The sequence below is a fragment of the Penicillium psychrosexuale genome (genome assembly GCF_028828465.1).
Source record: "Penicillium psychrosexuale strain IBT 29551 chromosome Unknown utg000003l, whole genome shotgun sequence".
In the NCBI taxonomy this organism is placed as follows: domain Eukaryota; kingdom Fungi; phylum Ascomycota; class Eurotiomycetes; order Eurotiales; family Aspergillaceae; genus Penicillium; species Penicillium psychrosexuale.
In genome coordinates this window covers 1,585,455-1,601,562 of record NW_026643188.1, presented here as the reverse complement: position 1 = coordinate 1,601,562, position 16,108 = coordinate 1,585,455, and the positions used below count along the sequence as shown (strand labels likewise).

Sequence of the window (16,108 nt, the reverse complement as noted above, 5' to 3'; positions counted from 1 at the left end):
AAGAGAATGATAAATTCATTTTTATGCACACATTTATAGGCCACAAACGACTGAACTCAGCCAGGATACCGCAACAAACAGGCATCTGGTATCTTGACAGGAATAACTAACACACTATCAGGAACAACGAAGACTACAGGGATGAGTGGAATATGTGTGGTGAAATAACATGTCTGCATAGGAATACTGGTCGGCGGTCTCATTGGCGTGGTGGTGTATGTAGAACATCACAGGATCTATATTCGTTCGATAATATCACGGTATAGACATAGAAAAGTCCATGGCTCATTGAATCTAACAAGTAACAATATGCTATGTATGCAATGCTCGGAAACGCTCATGCAGCATCCAAATTCATAACTCCGATCATCATAAATATCGTAACCATGCAACGAAGAAACGCAAAAACAGAACGGGTATATGATACGATGCATATCATGCGTATCATATCTGCTGTGATGTTCAAAAGCAAAAGAAAAAAGCCAAGACACTTCACCTATGGATCTCACCAATAACTTCAACATGCGAACCAGGAAACAGTCCCGTCCGACCAGCATAGCATCCCCAGAACCAATCATCATTGATATTCTCCGCCTCGGTGATATGCGCACCACGCGGGAAAACAAGCTCGTCTTCGACTTCTGGGTACCAGGACCACAGAGCGTGGACGATGAGCCCGACACCACCGTCAGGCGGGAAGCGGCGGAAGGGCGGGATGCCCTGAACCGGACTCGCGGTACTGGAATGTGCTGGATTTGAGGGATCGGAATTATTTCCGGTGATACTGTTTGTAGGAGCATGTCCGGCGCGCAGACGGGATGCTTTCTTACGGCGCTCGGGGCCTTCTTTCCAGCTCCAGTCACCGGTTCCTAGCTCTGGGGATGCGACTGGGCAACCCGATGCTGGGGAAGTTGGTGATTGTGATTTTGATTGTGCTACGTGCTCGTCTTTCAGGGCGCGGCCACCCACGAGATCGCGCACCACGACGCGGCGCTGGCCTTCTTCGTGGTCTTCGAAGCCGACTACTATCATACGGTGGCCGGCGAGGCAGCGGCGCCAGCCGTTGTGTCCGTTCTCTTTGTTGATTTTGCCCGTTGCCACAAGTTTGAGGTAACAGTTTGTACAGACATCGTAGTCACCGCTATTGCATTCCAAGCAATGGTAGCGGGTGTTTGAGGCTGGGATTGGGTATGTGCAGATATCGCAGTTGGTTGAGAATGAGAGGATTTTGAAGCTCTCGATCTCGGATGACGTGAGGGTATTTGATCCAGCCGGTGATGTGGGGGACGGTGCAGGGGGAGATGGGCTATTGGTAATGCGCCGGATGGGCAATAAGGCGTGGGTACAGCATCGTCCTTGGTTGACGCAGGAGTTACAGAAACCCCAGTCTCCCTCGTTGCAGTGGCTGCATTTCCAAAAACAATCGTTTGTCGACGATTGACACGTATCACAGAAGAGACCGCTTTGTAGCCGGCGGGCTGGGTTGTCGTTGGTCATTTTGGTTTCCCCGCTCACGGTTTGATGGGCAGTCTCGGAGGGCCGCAGGTATTTGAACCACAATAAGTCATGGCCGGAGTCGTTAATTTGTAAAGGGCGTCGAGTAGACGACGATATGATTCGTTGAAAGGTCGTGTGTGCGGAGGCATCAAATCCACTCCATCGAAGACAGCCACGTCCCGCGCGGTAACATTGTAGACACAGGTTGAAGTTCCCTTCCTTACAACTTGTGCATGTCTTGTGCAGGTTATATTGAATGTTGTTCTTTCCGCAACGGTCACAGGAGATGGATGGTTCGGGGTATTGTACAATGGGGGATGCAGGAACGTTCGATCGGGACGAAGATGGTCTCGTTCGTCTGTCTGACCGGACTGGAACAAGGGGCGAGGATAATGCTGGAAGGGTGTGATCGGTGTGACTCGTATGACGGAATGAATTAGAAGGCGCAGCGCTAAAAGTGGGAAAGCTCGTGGCTGATTGGCTCGTGGTCGGTCTGGATGAGCTTCGTTCTCGTCCTCCGGCCACCCACGCTCTAGAAATATTCTGCTCTGACTCTGTAGCACGTCGCGGCCTGGTTGACGATGATCCCGACCGTAAGCGCCCAGCCTGAGAGAGGTGGCGATCCGTAGTGATATCACTCGAGGATCTAGCAGCAGGCCTTATAGCTTCATCCGATGCAGACGCCGGGTTCATTCGGACGGGCGAGGTCCTTCGGCGCGCACCTGGATGGCCCGCGGTGCTCGGCCGCGCGGGAGCCGAATCCAACAGATGCGGTCTGGAAAGTGGCGGGCGTCTACCATTATGTTCTCGAGTCGCCATTGGTTCCGTCAGCTGGGCGGACTGAGACCGAGAATGTGTTCGCGCAGCTCCGTCAGGCTCTTGCCGCTGTTCTCTTCCCTGTTCCTGTCGCTGTCGAGACTGCGATCTTTGCATATGCCTCCGACGGTAAGCGTCCGCGATGCGTTCACTGAGTTCCTCTTCCTGCCTCGGCCCAAGATTCTCAAGATTGATATTGTCCAGTAATCCGTCCTCGAGAATTTGCCGCAAGATCTCTTCCTCCATAGTCTCCGCATCCGACGACAAACTCAATAATGATCGCAGACTAGATTGATGTTCAACCCGTCGGGCACGGTCCGAATCATCGGGCCGCAACGTACGTGGCTGCCGCGTTGGATCCTCATCCCTCCTCCGCCTTGACCGGGCGTCCTCCGCAGTTCCCTCGGTATGGGTGCTCCTCTCGCGCGTCCGCGAAGACTGGCCCGTTCGCCGGGCCTCGCGCCTAGCTTGTGCCCGGCTTTCGCGTAGACTCAGCTCGCGTACATCCTCCAGCAAGCGTCTATCGTCCTCGCCATCCTCCGCGCTCTCCCGGCCCGAAGGAAGTGCCGGGAACACCGACTCGCCTTGTGTGTACCTCGTAGCAATTTCCGCCTTTTCATCTGCAGCTCTAGCACGCTCGGGGTGCGCGGTCAGGACCATGTCCAGCAGGGTCGTGACGGTGGCATTTGGGCGGGTGTCGCGCACTTCGGTGCGACAGGACGGGCAGGTAAATCGAGGCGAGGCATGGGAGCGACGCGACCCTTGTGCGGAGAACCATTCTTTCACGCAGGATCCGCAGAAGGTGTGGAGGCAGTCGAGGAGAGTGAGGGGCTGGTAGAGGAGCTCGGTACAAATCTGGGGCAAAGTGTTAGAGATGCAAGGGGTGGAATGGCCAAGTACATACCGAGCATACCAGCTCTTTCTCAAGATCCGCCAACGCGGAACTTTGAACTTGAGACATCGGGTTTTGGAGAAGTCCCGTCAAGAAGTAAACAGAGGTGAGGACCAAGGTTCGTGAATGTGGGATGGAGTTGGCTCCACCAATGGGTGATCTCCCGCTTACAGCTTCACCTTTTCACTTTCAACAACACTTCAACTTCAACTTCAACTCTCTTTCGGACTTTGAATCTGGACTGCCTGGAGAGAATTTCGTCTTGTGCCACTTTTACAGAGTGGTTCTCGACGGGTAGATTTTGCACACCCGATGAAACTTGAGAAAACATAGCAATGTGGTAGATGGAAGATGGAAGATGGTGATTCCATCATGGGATCTTCTTTGGAGGTTGCGGGCCTTAGGCGAAAAACAGGCAAACTGAGGTTTCAGGAGAATACATATATCTAAGCATGCACCGTGCAGTTTCTTTGAAGAATCCCTTTGACTCTTGAGATTCGAATTAGAATAATATGTAGCCTAGGTAGAACTGCTAGAGCGGAAGAATATCAGCAACTGCACAGCAATGAGTCTAATTGACCATCGGCTACACTGAGACTCCTCGGTGTCAGTCTTGATCAAATTCCAAAGATGATCACTCGGCTGCGAGATTCCACATGAAAGGCTATCGCGTATATTCCAAACAAAGACATTGTGTCAAAGCAGCCCAGGTAGCCTGAAGAAATCTATAGTTATGCCATTTTCCCCGCATACAAGACCAAGCGGTCAACAGAGTCAAATTCAAATTCAAATCACCCGATACCGGTGACTTAAAATCCACAACCCTGTTCTAAACCAGACTATAGGGATCTATGCTATTCTTCACCATCTCCCCGACCAAAGCCCCCATTCGCCGACGCAGTGGCGGCAAAGATGCAGGACACGTCCCTCAACGCCATGGAAGCACAACACGCATGGTCTATGGACAGAGATAGAGGTACCTCCAGTGACAACGCAATACAAGTCCGAGCACCAGTCCCTGAGCATACCAGGCCGGCCGAGAAGAAAGAGTTTCAGTCGAGCTGTGGTATAGTCCTTGGCCCGCCACGGAAAGTGGGAGCGGGGGTGAATCCCAACAAAAGGGGAAAAAAAAGAGGCGGATAAAAAGAGAAGTCGTTTAGACCTCGCCTCTCTTGTGGCGGACATGAGCAGTTTCCATTATTCCCATGGCTTGACTGGTTATCATGGGTAGCGGTGAGGGGGTGGCTGCGAGGAAGCGAAGAATTGACTTTGAAATGCCATTTGCTTGGAGTCTGAGCACACTGTTGCGAGGCCGGAACGTCGGAACTAGACACCTGCCATTATAGGTGTCATGTGTCATGTGAGTGCACGGGGTTTGAATTTGCGTTTCTCTGTCTTGGAGTTTGATATACGACTTCGCGTGGAAACCTAACGCCGACGCTGTCTTTCCTCAGATCTCCCGGTGAGAGATGCATGTCGTGATCATTTGAGTGAGCGTGAGAGGTCGAAGTGTGGGGAAGGTCTGTGTCCAGGGATCTCCGCTTGTAGGGCCGGGTCACTGGCGCCCGCTGTGGCTTGAATGGAGTATAGCTTCGAGACCTTGGATGGCAGCAAGATGAGAGGATCTATTCGTCAACTAGCGTTATCAGTTGAGGGTTTCCAAGGTAGGTTTATCTTGTCTCGTGATCCTATCCCTATCTCCGCATTGTCAGCTGTTTACCTACTGGGAAGGTATACAACACCTCGGACTATCAGCTGTAAAGTGAGAATTCGCTCGGACAGTATGAGGTGGCAGATGCACCCCGCAATTGAGGGGCGCAGGCATACAACAATGTCCGAAGATAGGAATCCGTTGAATCCGAGAACATTCATGGATTGTTAGTCTAGTCTATGTCTTTGTGTTCGGAGCAATACCTAAAGTATCAAGGGTTCGGTTTAGTGCACAAGAATACGTAGTTGGTCGATGCTTCTATTCTATATATAACTACTCCGTAGTTATGTTGTACATGATTCTGGTTATATAAAACGGCCAGTTACGTAGGCGGGTCGATAGATATGTTAGAACAATCCGGTTTCTCTCTTAGATGTCGTCTCTCTAGGGATAAAAACGATTGGCCTACAAAATGACGTTTGAATGCATAATCGTTGATAGCAAACAAGGAAGAATGTAGATCAACCTAGCAGCGATCATTAATCCTCAGACCCTTGACCCACCCGAGGGAACGAGCTGAATCCAATCTCCTACCCCGCGTCCTTATCTCTGTGCATCTACGGAGGAAAGAAACATTCCAAGCTGCAAGGAATGCATCTGAAGAGACGGATATCGGTCCAATCCCCAAAATCAGAACTTATTCCACCCAAAATGGGCGTTCTATAACGCTGACGACGGAAAACGCCTCTCCCGCGTGGAATGATAACGGGCCCTACGCAGCCAATCCCCGGCGCCCCGGCGTATTATGACGGTTCGAGATAGCCGAGTGACTTGACTGTTATGTAATCTACCCATATCTGGCCATCCGGGTTCCGAGATTGCCATCCATTTTTAGGTCTGGAAATAGTGGACTCCTCATAAATGACAACTTAGCCGAGAGCACGGAATATCAACTGCACCTTCTCAACAGACATCGACACCAGACTAACCTCCCAAATCCCGACATGTCAGACGAATTGCCAACCGACAACCACCCCATATCCGAAAATAGCAAATGTGGAGAGAGAAAAAACCCCGCGACGTCGGGGTACACCTGCAAGTTGCACATCATTTTCCCCAGAACAAGCCACCAAAAACCTCATCCAACAAGCGCAAAGTGTAAACAAAGTCCTGAAACCCCCTGAGATAAACCCACGTCCCTGCTCCCCCAGCCCAGAAAAACAGCGAACATGCACTGACCCCGTCGGTCATGCATGGGAATGGCTGTTAGTTCGCCGCACTAATGCAGCGTCTTATGCACGCCCGCGCAGACTAACTAAAGCGATTCACGCCCTCCCCCCACTATTACCACGGCCCATCGAGTCGTACTAGTTAGCTCCGGGATCGCGCGCGCACTGACAGCAGCGCCTCCGTTCTGGCCGGTCGTCGAATCTTGGGGTGTTGCTTTGGCCCTTTTTTTGAATCGCACATCGCATGCTATGCAGAAGCGTGGGGTCTAGCCAAGATATCCAACCGTGTGTGCTAAATTCGAAAGAGACTAGTTGGTAGTGTGAGAGAGTATATTGGAAGTATACTTTTCTAGTGTTACTATCATCTCATCTCATCTGCACGACTAACGTCCGTGCTGCACTCAACTTAGTTAGTACGCATCATGTATGTTGTATACCCACCTAGTTAGTTATCCGATGTATACGGAATCGACTAAAGCGGCTGTTCCTGATCGCCTGTCTGTCTTGTTAGTGGTGGATGTGTACTCCGTACGGTGGTGCCACTTCGTTTTTTTTTTCTGAGATACAACGTCTGGGATACAGATGCCCCTTGAGAACTGCAGAACAGGGATGTTGGAAGGTCAGGTGGTGCTCGGTGCTGTGCATTGCAGGGCTGGGATTTGCGTGACGTGCGACATTGCATACATAGCAGCCTATATGCGTTGCTTGCGTGCGAGTTCTTATTCTTGAGCTATCGGCCAATCAGCGTTGAGATCTCTATCTTGTGCTATGGAGGTGAGATATTGGGGGTTGAAACGGGTTGGAATGTGTATGTTGTGTGACATGATTAATTGGATGGTTGACTACAACGTTTTAATTGTAGAGGTGAATCGGATGGATACACATCTTGGTCTGTGGTTGGGATATCTGGCAGATTCTATTCTACATATTGTACCAGCCATATCTCATTGGCAGATCCAGACTGATAACTGCCCGACGCGAATCCCGGGGTATAGCTCGCGGGGTAAGAAACCTTGGGGAACCTGGACCATAACACAAGTCCACCATTCCTGGGGCCCCGGTCGCATCGACTCCGAGTTCAAAAAGCATGCATCAATGCAAGAGCTGACGCGAGACGTATCTACGCGGGGTAGCTATGTTGTAGAGCTCCAGAAACGCCCTGCCCCTCTGTCATCTCGTTAATGCATGCTATTTACTCATTTCCCTTCGTACTTGGCAACTTCAACCTGGACAGGCCGCTGCCCAAAGCGTTCGTATTTACCAAGGCAAAGCAGGGGAAGCTTATGCTTAGCAGTAAGTTGGATATGATTCTCGGTACTGGACCCAGCTGGACCCAGAAAAGTCAGAGTTCAGCCACGCGAACGCCCTCGGGGTGACTTGCAGTTTGGGACTGTCGCCAGCGAGATATGGCGAATTGCAAGGATCACATCACTCCGGTGAATGTGTCAATTTGCGAGGTCCAAGTTAGTTGGAAATTGCAATTTGCCAGGTGAGACCGAATCTGGGCGATCATTTGAATAGTCGATTAGCAAGCGCTTGCAATCCGTCATAAAGTAAAATTCCAAGGCTAAACTCTGATGTCAAGGTTCTGAACACAGGATACACCGCTTCGCTCTAACCTTGGAACAAACACTTTCTACAATGCGGGTTTCCCGTGAAGCGGAGGACCGAGGGGTTCGAATCCGGGAACAATTGAAAAAGAAAGAAAAGAAAACAAAAACAAACAAAAGCGCACGGAGGTTTTCAGGTTTTCAGGGTCTCGAGTCTTGACAAGGGGTGAAACAGACGTTATCGCCCTGCCGCTCGGAATGTTGCGACCTTGCCGCTCACCGAGATGTTCATATTGGAAATGATCGGGTACGCCCGTGGGCTACTCCGTATAGATTCCAAGGTTTTGCGGGACTCCAGACGTTCTCCAAAGGTCCCAAAGGAGGGGTTGAAAACCTGGAGATCAACCTCATGTATGCAGATCTGAAAGTTCGAGACTTGTCGAGCAGTTAAGAAGTCGGGACTCAAGCCGAGTACCCACCGCGCCATGGGCCATGGGGGGCTCGCCAATCTGGCATTTCCGAGGAGATCATAAAAGTAAATACATACTAGCAAATGGCATCCATAACGCCATCTAAAAGCCACCTGTTTTGTTGGGAGAATTCATTGAATGGAGTGGCAAAAGAGGAAAACTCTGCGCCGCTAACAAAGGGGTTGGTCCGGGCGGCGTCTATGTCCGTACTCCGTACTCCGGGATGGCTGAAAAATGGAATGGAAAATAGAAACGAGATAACATGAATAAAATGGAGATCAATATAAATCAGTTGTGTGACACTTCATTAGTGAGACATGGGGAGCTGGAAGGGATGAAACGGGGAACAATAAAAGATAAACTAGATATGGCCTTGTCTAGAGATTCATAGCCAAGTCAATGATGATGTTCATACATCATCTCCGTACTCCGTACTTCTCATGCCAGTCAACCTTCTATGGAATATGGAAAGAAAGATCAAATAATACAGAGGTCATGATACTTCCTATGTATGAAATATCCTGGAGTACAAGACAATTGCTGCACGAGCGACCGGGGTCCAGACTCCCGCCAAGTAGGCAAAACCAAGGCATCGGGGACTATCAAAACGCACCTTGACATCATGGACTAGCCGCGTGGAATTACCACTCGAATTAGATTATTTATGCAAGTCGTGATTTCGGGTCTGCATTCGGACATGGGCATTGGCTGCTGGGTTCGTGCTTGATTCGTGCTTTCTTCAGTGAGCACGCTAATCGGGAAATCATAGGGCAATCATACGACGTGAACAATCGCACATCCATATCTCGATATCTCCATTCTCGTGGGTCCGGCATTTTACGGCACCCTCGGCGGAGCCCTAACACGCAAGGTATGGTAGAGTCTCCACCGAACTCCCCCGATCACACAGGGTACAACTACTACCACCTAGGAGATTCCAATGCACACCTACTACACCTCCGTATGCACGTCAGGTAGAATTCCATACATAAAACCGAATAATGAAATCGGCAACCACGGTCGTGTCGCGGGAAAGAAAGCCCTCGGTCGTACCACCGCAGATAACTTCCCGGGAAGTGTCAGAAAAATGTCGATAACAGTGTATGATCAATCTATTTGACATTCTAGACACTTGGTTCTCTACGCTCTAGCCACTTCCCGGCCGGTAGCACCAACTCCAGCTCCCAGGGTAACTTGAAACCCCCTTTGTATTTTCTAGCCCCAATCTCATATATACCATCTACGGAGTATGCACGGTGTAGTCGAAGGGATGGAGGAGTGGATATTATGCTTCTAGCACTTGCATGGCGCAATGTATCCCTTACCAGTGCGCGGCAAGCCCAAAGAGAAAAGCAGCGTCTTCTTACCTGCCACAGGCTAGGAGAATCTGGAACAAACCGGTTTTGGCTGGGCCGATCCATAAATCTCGACCAATCTCTGGGCCACGGGGCACCGCTAGTGAATTGATAAGGGAAGATCGGGGTAGGGAATCTTACATAAATAATAGGAGTATAACTAACTATGGAGTATAGTTGTGCAGTATATGGTAGTTTGGAAAGATACATGGGGACCATGGGGCATGGGGATCATGGTAGTCATGGTGATACACATGCATCAAGGCAATTACAACGTACAGGTTGAAGCAGAGTTGGTGGACATGTATGGACCCTCTTAGCGCCGAGTATAGGAGGGCTGTAGTCCGCTAATGGTGACACTAGGGGGAATGGTCAGTGCATTATAGTGAGCTTGCGAGATGATCGTCCAACGTGCTCGTGCGAATAGACCACATGTCGGAGAATTGAAGGGATAGGAAGTGGAGGGGATCATTAAGAATTACAAACGTAGATTCTAGTAGTATCCAGTATCCTGAATCATGAATATTATAATCAGGCTATTGACACTGACAATTGACAGGTAGAAATGAATATTCAAATAAAATAAATATAAAAACACACAAAAATATCAAAAAGACCAAAAAAGACAAAAGACGAGACACAAATATAATATAAAAAATATAAAAGATCCCCCCCACCTATACGGGACGCACTGACCTGGGTATATCTATGCAAAGCAGACGCACCTCGACAAGTATTAATTCTTTTTTCGACTTCTCTTCCATGGTCGGATGGCACAATTATCTTTATTTAATCGCCCCACTTTTTCATTTAGGATTTTAATGATTTTCCCATTTTCTCGGAAAAAGCTATAATACCGGATTTTGTCGCTTTCCTCATCTTTTCTTTCCCCATCCCGGCTTATCTTCTCACACAGTCATAGTGGGAATGGCTTGATTTGCCACTATACACAACTTCCAAGGTTATCTACTTCCAAGGTACCTTTAAATCACCTCCTGATCGCGGCTGTGCCGGGAGCTTGCCTTTTCTTTCTTCTTTATATGTACATCTTGTCTCTTCTCTGTACTATTTTAAATTCTTTCTCCTCTTGCCCTTGCCTAATATCACATCGCCACTCGATGTTCATACTTCACGGTATTGATAATCTCTCTCCTTCCGCAATTGACTACCCAATTCCCTGAGTCGCTGTGTGTGTGACCGGTGCAACCTGGACTCCCCCACTGGCACCTGGCACCTTCCTCAAGTGTCACCCTGCTGCATCCCATCTCATACCCCGATGAAATGCCGTGCTGGCTTTCCTCGCCTCTTGCCTTGCCTTGCCACTGACCTCCCGTCGCCACAAACCCGGAATTTAATGAAGCCTTACTGACGGCGAAGCTACTTCAGACACTGTACTGTGATTGAACATTTGGACCCCTCCCCCGAGTCCTTCCTATCTATCTACCTTTCATCCCCTTCTTGTGTTGAGACACGCAAGTCGGCCGGATGCCATACATTGCGCCGGTAAAGAAGTTGCTCTCCGCGCAGCACATTGAATACTCCCCCACCGAGCCCGTAGAGCGGCCAGGTTTGGTTCGCTCCCCCACACGGGCTCGTCCACATTCTGCTACTCGTCCTCGGAGGAGCCCTTCGAACACCAAACCGACAGTGCATTCCTCTCCAGAACCCCCGGCTCGGGCCCTCCCCTCCATTGATCCACATGCCAGTCTCCGCCAGTCCCCACCGCCGATAAGCAATGCGATCCTCCCTCCCGGGGCGGTAATCTCACCTCCTGAGTCCGGGCCAAACTCAAGTGATGAAGAATCACCACGCCGACGCGGCGACGGTGTCAGGTACGACGAGCTGCAGGCTGCTGTTCGATCAATCAAAGTAAGGAGGGAGAGTTCACCGGAAAGAATGGGTTCATCTGAAACACCGGAGCGGCTCTCGTCGAGTGCGCCGACCACTCGCCCCAAGCTCCCTCACCTACCATTGTCTAAAGAAGCTCGCAAGATCACTCACTCTCGATCATCCACTGAAACCGCCATCGAGTTGACTCGGGAGTTGACTCGGGAATCGGCATTGACTAGCTCGCCCGACGAAAGTGACGAGGAGATGTCGTGCAAGCCCCTGATGGTCCGTAAGAAGTCAGGTGAGCTGGTTCGACCTGCTCTCCGCCCCTCTTCCGCCAGACGACGACCATCTAGCATGCCCGGTACTCCCGTCTATTCGAAGGCAGTGCATTTCGACTCCCACTTGGAGCATATCCGTCACTTCCTCCAGCTGGACCGGCCATTGGCTGTCAGCACCGAAACGTCTCCAGTCGAAAACCACGACAACAAGCACGAGTTCCCCTTTGACTCTTCGGATGCGCGCGGTCGGTCGTGGGAATGGGAGATCAAGCTCTCCAATTGGCCTAAGGATACCTTATCAGCTGCCACTCGTCCGGTGCGCCTTGAGCGGTTGTTCTTGTCGGCTGACAAGAGCACTCTGATCGGAAATGTCGCAGTGGCCAATCTTGCTTTCCACAAGAGTGTGACCGCTCGGTTTACACTGGACTACTGGAGAACTACCTCGGAGGTTGCAGCAGCATACTGCCACGATGTTCGCCGCCAGCAAGCAGCGGATGGGTTCGATCGCTTTTCGTTCGACCTGAAGTTGGATGATCAGGCCAATCTGGAGACCAAGACCATGTTCATGTGCATCCGCTACAACGTGGATGGTCAGGAATATTGGGACAACAATGGTTCGGTAAACTACCAGGTTGATTTCCACAAAGTGCCCAAGATCCATAAGCCTGCAGGCGGAAAACCTGCTCTTCCGCGCAGTCGATCCTTCACCAGCATCCATAACATTCGACCCCAATCTATGCCGCCCAACTATGATTTCCCCGACCTCAGCGACAAGAAGTTCAACGACAAGAAGTCTTTCACATCCCTTTTCGATGATGCGGATGGTGCGCCCTTGGCTCGCATGCCATCGGATGATATTGATACGGTCGCACCCCCCAAGCGCCGTGAAAACCCGAACCGCCAGGCATTTGGCAACCGGTACGACTTCGGAGCGTCGCTATCGGCTGCTATTCGGTCAAAGGCGCCTCTGGATCGGACCGCTCTGACTGCCCGTGCGAAATCTGGGGAGACCGTGGTGCCGGAGACTCCCAAAGCGGCCAAGAAAACCCCCAGCTTCGAGCTGGGCAATGGCTCTGCAGTGAACGATAGCTTCCGCCCTGGAGGTCGTGTGGATCAGAAACCTTCCTCCTTGGTATCTAGCAAGCCGCAGCTTGAGTCTTCCGTGTACCAGGAACTGGTTGATAAGTACTGCTTTGTAAGTTTCTCAACTGCGCATCACTTATGATAGTCAACTAACCCCTCACAGTATGGGTCTCCGCAAGGATCGACCCCGAAGGCACAACCATCGATCTCGAACGCTCGTGCAGGCGAGGCCCCGAAGCATGTCTCTTCCCCAGCCTGTATCTCGCCGCCTCTGTCTCCTCGCTCTCTTGCTCCTCGCGATTCTCCTGTCGTCGAGGCACCCCGGGCTTCTGTGACCCCGCGCGCCTCCCCGCGGCCCTCAACCTCCCCTATGGGGTTTCGCCACTCTTTCCACCACAATTTCATGAATGAACCTCACTCTCCAACAGTCATTAGAGGGTGAGTAAAATAGACTGTTCTGACAGAGTCCAACCTGGCTATTCCGGTCGGCCTTGAAACATCGTTGACGACTCTGTGAAGGGAATTTGGTTGTCCATGTGTGGAACTGGACAAATCCGTTGACCAAATTTCAACTACCTTGACCCTACCGCGTAACGGCGCAATCTGATGGATTCTTTTGACTGTCTGGTTACTTCATCTCAACTACCTGCTCTTTTGGTTTCAACCAACAGCAAATGTGAGCGTTTGTCTTTGCGATGCATAATAAACCGCGGACGTTTCGTTATCATTCTCTGTCGGTTTGCTACCATCAGTCGTCGACCCGAATTTTCGACGCGCCCGTCCAGCTTTGTCTGGTGCGGACATTCTCGCGATGTTTTTGTTTTTGTTTACTGCTTGCCGCTTGGCTATGCATGATGACGCTACGATTTCTTTTCCGAGGCATCTTTCGATTCTTTGCTGTTCGTCTCTGGATGGCCCTTCCTTTTTTCAACGCAAAAGTTTTTAGTATGCCTGTCTCCGCTTTTGATTTCGCTGCATTGTACTTGATCGGTTGTTTTTATTGCATGGTGTTCGGGCGTTTTTTGTTTTCTGTTTTTTTTTTTTTCTTCTGCTTGTTACTCCTTAATTCCACGATACGGTCTACCTAGGTTTCTGGGTGGATGTGGAATGGGATTGGGATATGAGGATGCGAAGATAGTGATACATGACTGCCTATTATATAGGCACCGCGACGTTGTTTTGAAATGATACGAGACATGATGCACGCGCACTGACTGGAACTTCCTTTTCCTTGTAGCTTGTAGGATAGCGGAAACATGAAGCATTCTTACTATAGTACTATGTAGCACTTGATAAGAATGCTAGCCACGTTAAAAGCCGGAGGTGGGTCTGGATATACTTCCCGATTAGGCTATACCCGATTCGGCAGCCCCACCAGTATCTCCTATCACCACGTGACTAGTATCAATGTCGCTCGCCGCAGGAAAACGCGGGCTCGCCGATGCCTGGTAGACGCGCTGGAAACCGACCCTTCCTAACGCTCTTTTTCTTTCCCCGCCGCCCGCCAATCACCGCCGGATTGCAGAATGCTAAATCTCTCGCTTACCTAAAACACCTACTTTCCGGATCACGCGTAATCGGCTTTCTTATTTAAACTGCCTTCCCCCCTCCACTTAGCGATTTTCTTATTTTCTCCCCTCTTTACCCTGAACGCCAACCCATCAAGCGCGTTTTTTTCATCGTTTATCGACAACACAGACGTCGATTCATCTACTTTTTAAGTACTTTTATTTCTTCTTATCTGAAACTATGTCTGGACGTAAGTATTATTCTTTTTTTATCTCTCGTTGTCGCTGTATCCTCCTTGTCGTGGTGATGTTCCCGGATAAGAACTGGTGATGGTGATGCCCCTGTCGGCACGTGATTACTGCCTCAGGCACAAACTGCATCCCACCTTTCCTAATTAGGAAAGGTTGTTTACCTATATGCATCTTAAGACAACCTCCAACCACACTTCAACTATACTCCCTGCCCTTCATCCTGCTATATTCATACCCAAATACTCAACCCTACTACCCCCAACAACCCCCAAGCAAAACTAACAACCAAAAACAGGCGGCAAAGGCGGAAAAGGCCTCGGCAAAGGCGGCGCCAAGCGCCACCGCAAGATCTTGCGCGACAACATCCAGGGAATCACCAAGCCCGCCATCCGCCGTCTCGCCCGTCGCGGCGGTGTCAAGCGTATCTCCGCCATGATCTACGAGGAGACCCGCGGCGTGCTCAAGTCTTTCTTGGAGTCCGTCATCCGTGATGCTGTCACCTACACCGAGCACGCTAAGCGTAAGACTGTCACTTCGCTTGACGTTGTCTATGCTCTTAAGCGCCAGGGCCGTACTCTTTACGGTTTCGGTGGTTAGATTCGTTTTTACAATGTGCTAGCTACTTATTGCTCACTCACTCACACTCACTGCGTGTGGAGTGCGTGTCGGTCGAAGGCTTTTCTTACTTAATGCGCTACGGTGTGATGGGTTCTACTTGTTTGTTTTTGCGGTAATTGGATTGGGGTTTGGGGAATTGCTTTGGTTAGGACTGCTTTTCTTCTATGCCCTCTGAGGTTGGGAGTCTTTTCTTTTCGTGAGTAACTATGGGACTGTTGGTGTCCTTCGTAACTAGTTGCTGGTAGACTCTTGGGTTCGCCCGATGATGTTCAATTTAACTTTTGCTATCAGTCATATTCTTTTGGTTTCTACGTAGTTTGTATCGTGTAGGAATTATATTAGTGGTTTGGGGTAGTTGGCTTGAGTTACATGTATAACTATTGTGTTCAATCAATGACGGTGTCATTGTACGGTCGCGGGCGGAGGATAGTCACCCGCAACGCAACTTTGATTTCCCTTTTCAGCACAGCCCAGGTTCTTCCATCCAAAGTCTGTGCCTGCCAATTCAGCCCATGAACTCAACTATATGCACGACCCGAAAGTATCCACAAAGCAAAGTCAATGTTTAGCCAAGATGCAACATATCCGAGTGACATCTTCGAATCACCTTCTAGTGTTCCAGACCCCCTATGTACGGAGTTGGCGAATCCGCCCACAAGGTTTGCGACCAACTTCTGTTTTGGTAAATGTGGGGGAAATATGACATCGATGCTCACGGCCAGGCTTCAGATGGGCTTGAATCTTGATGGGCTGTCATGACGCGTACTTCAGCCACCGGAAGCAGCTTTATCAATGGAAACTGCGGCCTAGGTCTTTCCAAGACCGCGATGAGATGAGACAGAGTTTCATCGTTTTGTAGGTGTTGAAAAAGCCATCTGGTTCCGAGCAGAAAGTCTGGACGTTACTGATGCATGTTGACGCTGAAGTCAATATTGTCCGGGTCGGAGTTGGTGTCTTCTCGGCCCCATTCTACCGTGCCGAAGTCATGAGTGGAGTTTATGGAGAGACCGGGGACTTGGACTTTCTGGGGCAGCCGGTCCATCCGAAGAGTTGCCCTTTTGAGGCATACGTAGTTC

General features: G+C 50.2%; 3 protein-coding genes across 3 annotated transcripts; 2 read left to right on the top strand and 1 right to left on the bottom strand.

The window, feature by feature from the left end:
• Positions 1-492: 492 nt before the first annotated feature.
• Positions 493-3,274, bottom strand: N7518_004539 (SH3 domain protein; the record flags this gene model as incomplete). Its single annotated transcript, XM_057185466.1, has 2 exons — positions 493-3,168; positions 3,218-3,274. 2 exons carry the CDS (start codon positions 3,272-3,274, stop codon positions 493-495), a joined length of 2,733 nt encoding a protein of 910 aa, XP_057042236.1.
• A 7,671-nt stretch (positions 3,275-10,945) lies between these two features.
• N7518_004538 (protein phosphatase regulator GAC1) lies at positions 10,946-13,261 on the top strand (the record flags this gene model as incomplete). The annotated part of the gene is made up of 3 exons (XM_057185465.1): positions 10,946-12,766; positions 12,818-13,092; positions 13,174-13,261. The coding sequence occupies 3 exons, from the start codon at positions 10,946-10,948 to the stop codon at positions 13,259-13,261; spliced, it is 2,184 nt and encodes a 727-aa protein (XP_057042235.1).
• Positions 13,262-14,403: 1,142 nt separating this feature from the next.
• On the top strand, positions 14,404-15,011 carry N7518_004537 (histone H4; the record flags this gene model as incomplete). The annotated part of the gene is made up of 2 exons (XM_057185464.1): positions 14,404-14,413; positions 14,710-15,011. The coding sequence occupies 2 exons, from the start codon at positions 14,404-14,406 to the stop codon at positions 15,009-15,011; spliced, it is 312 nt and encodes a 103-aa protein (XP_057042234.1).
• Positions 15,012-16,108: the final 1,097 nt, after the last annotated feature.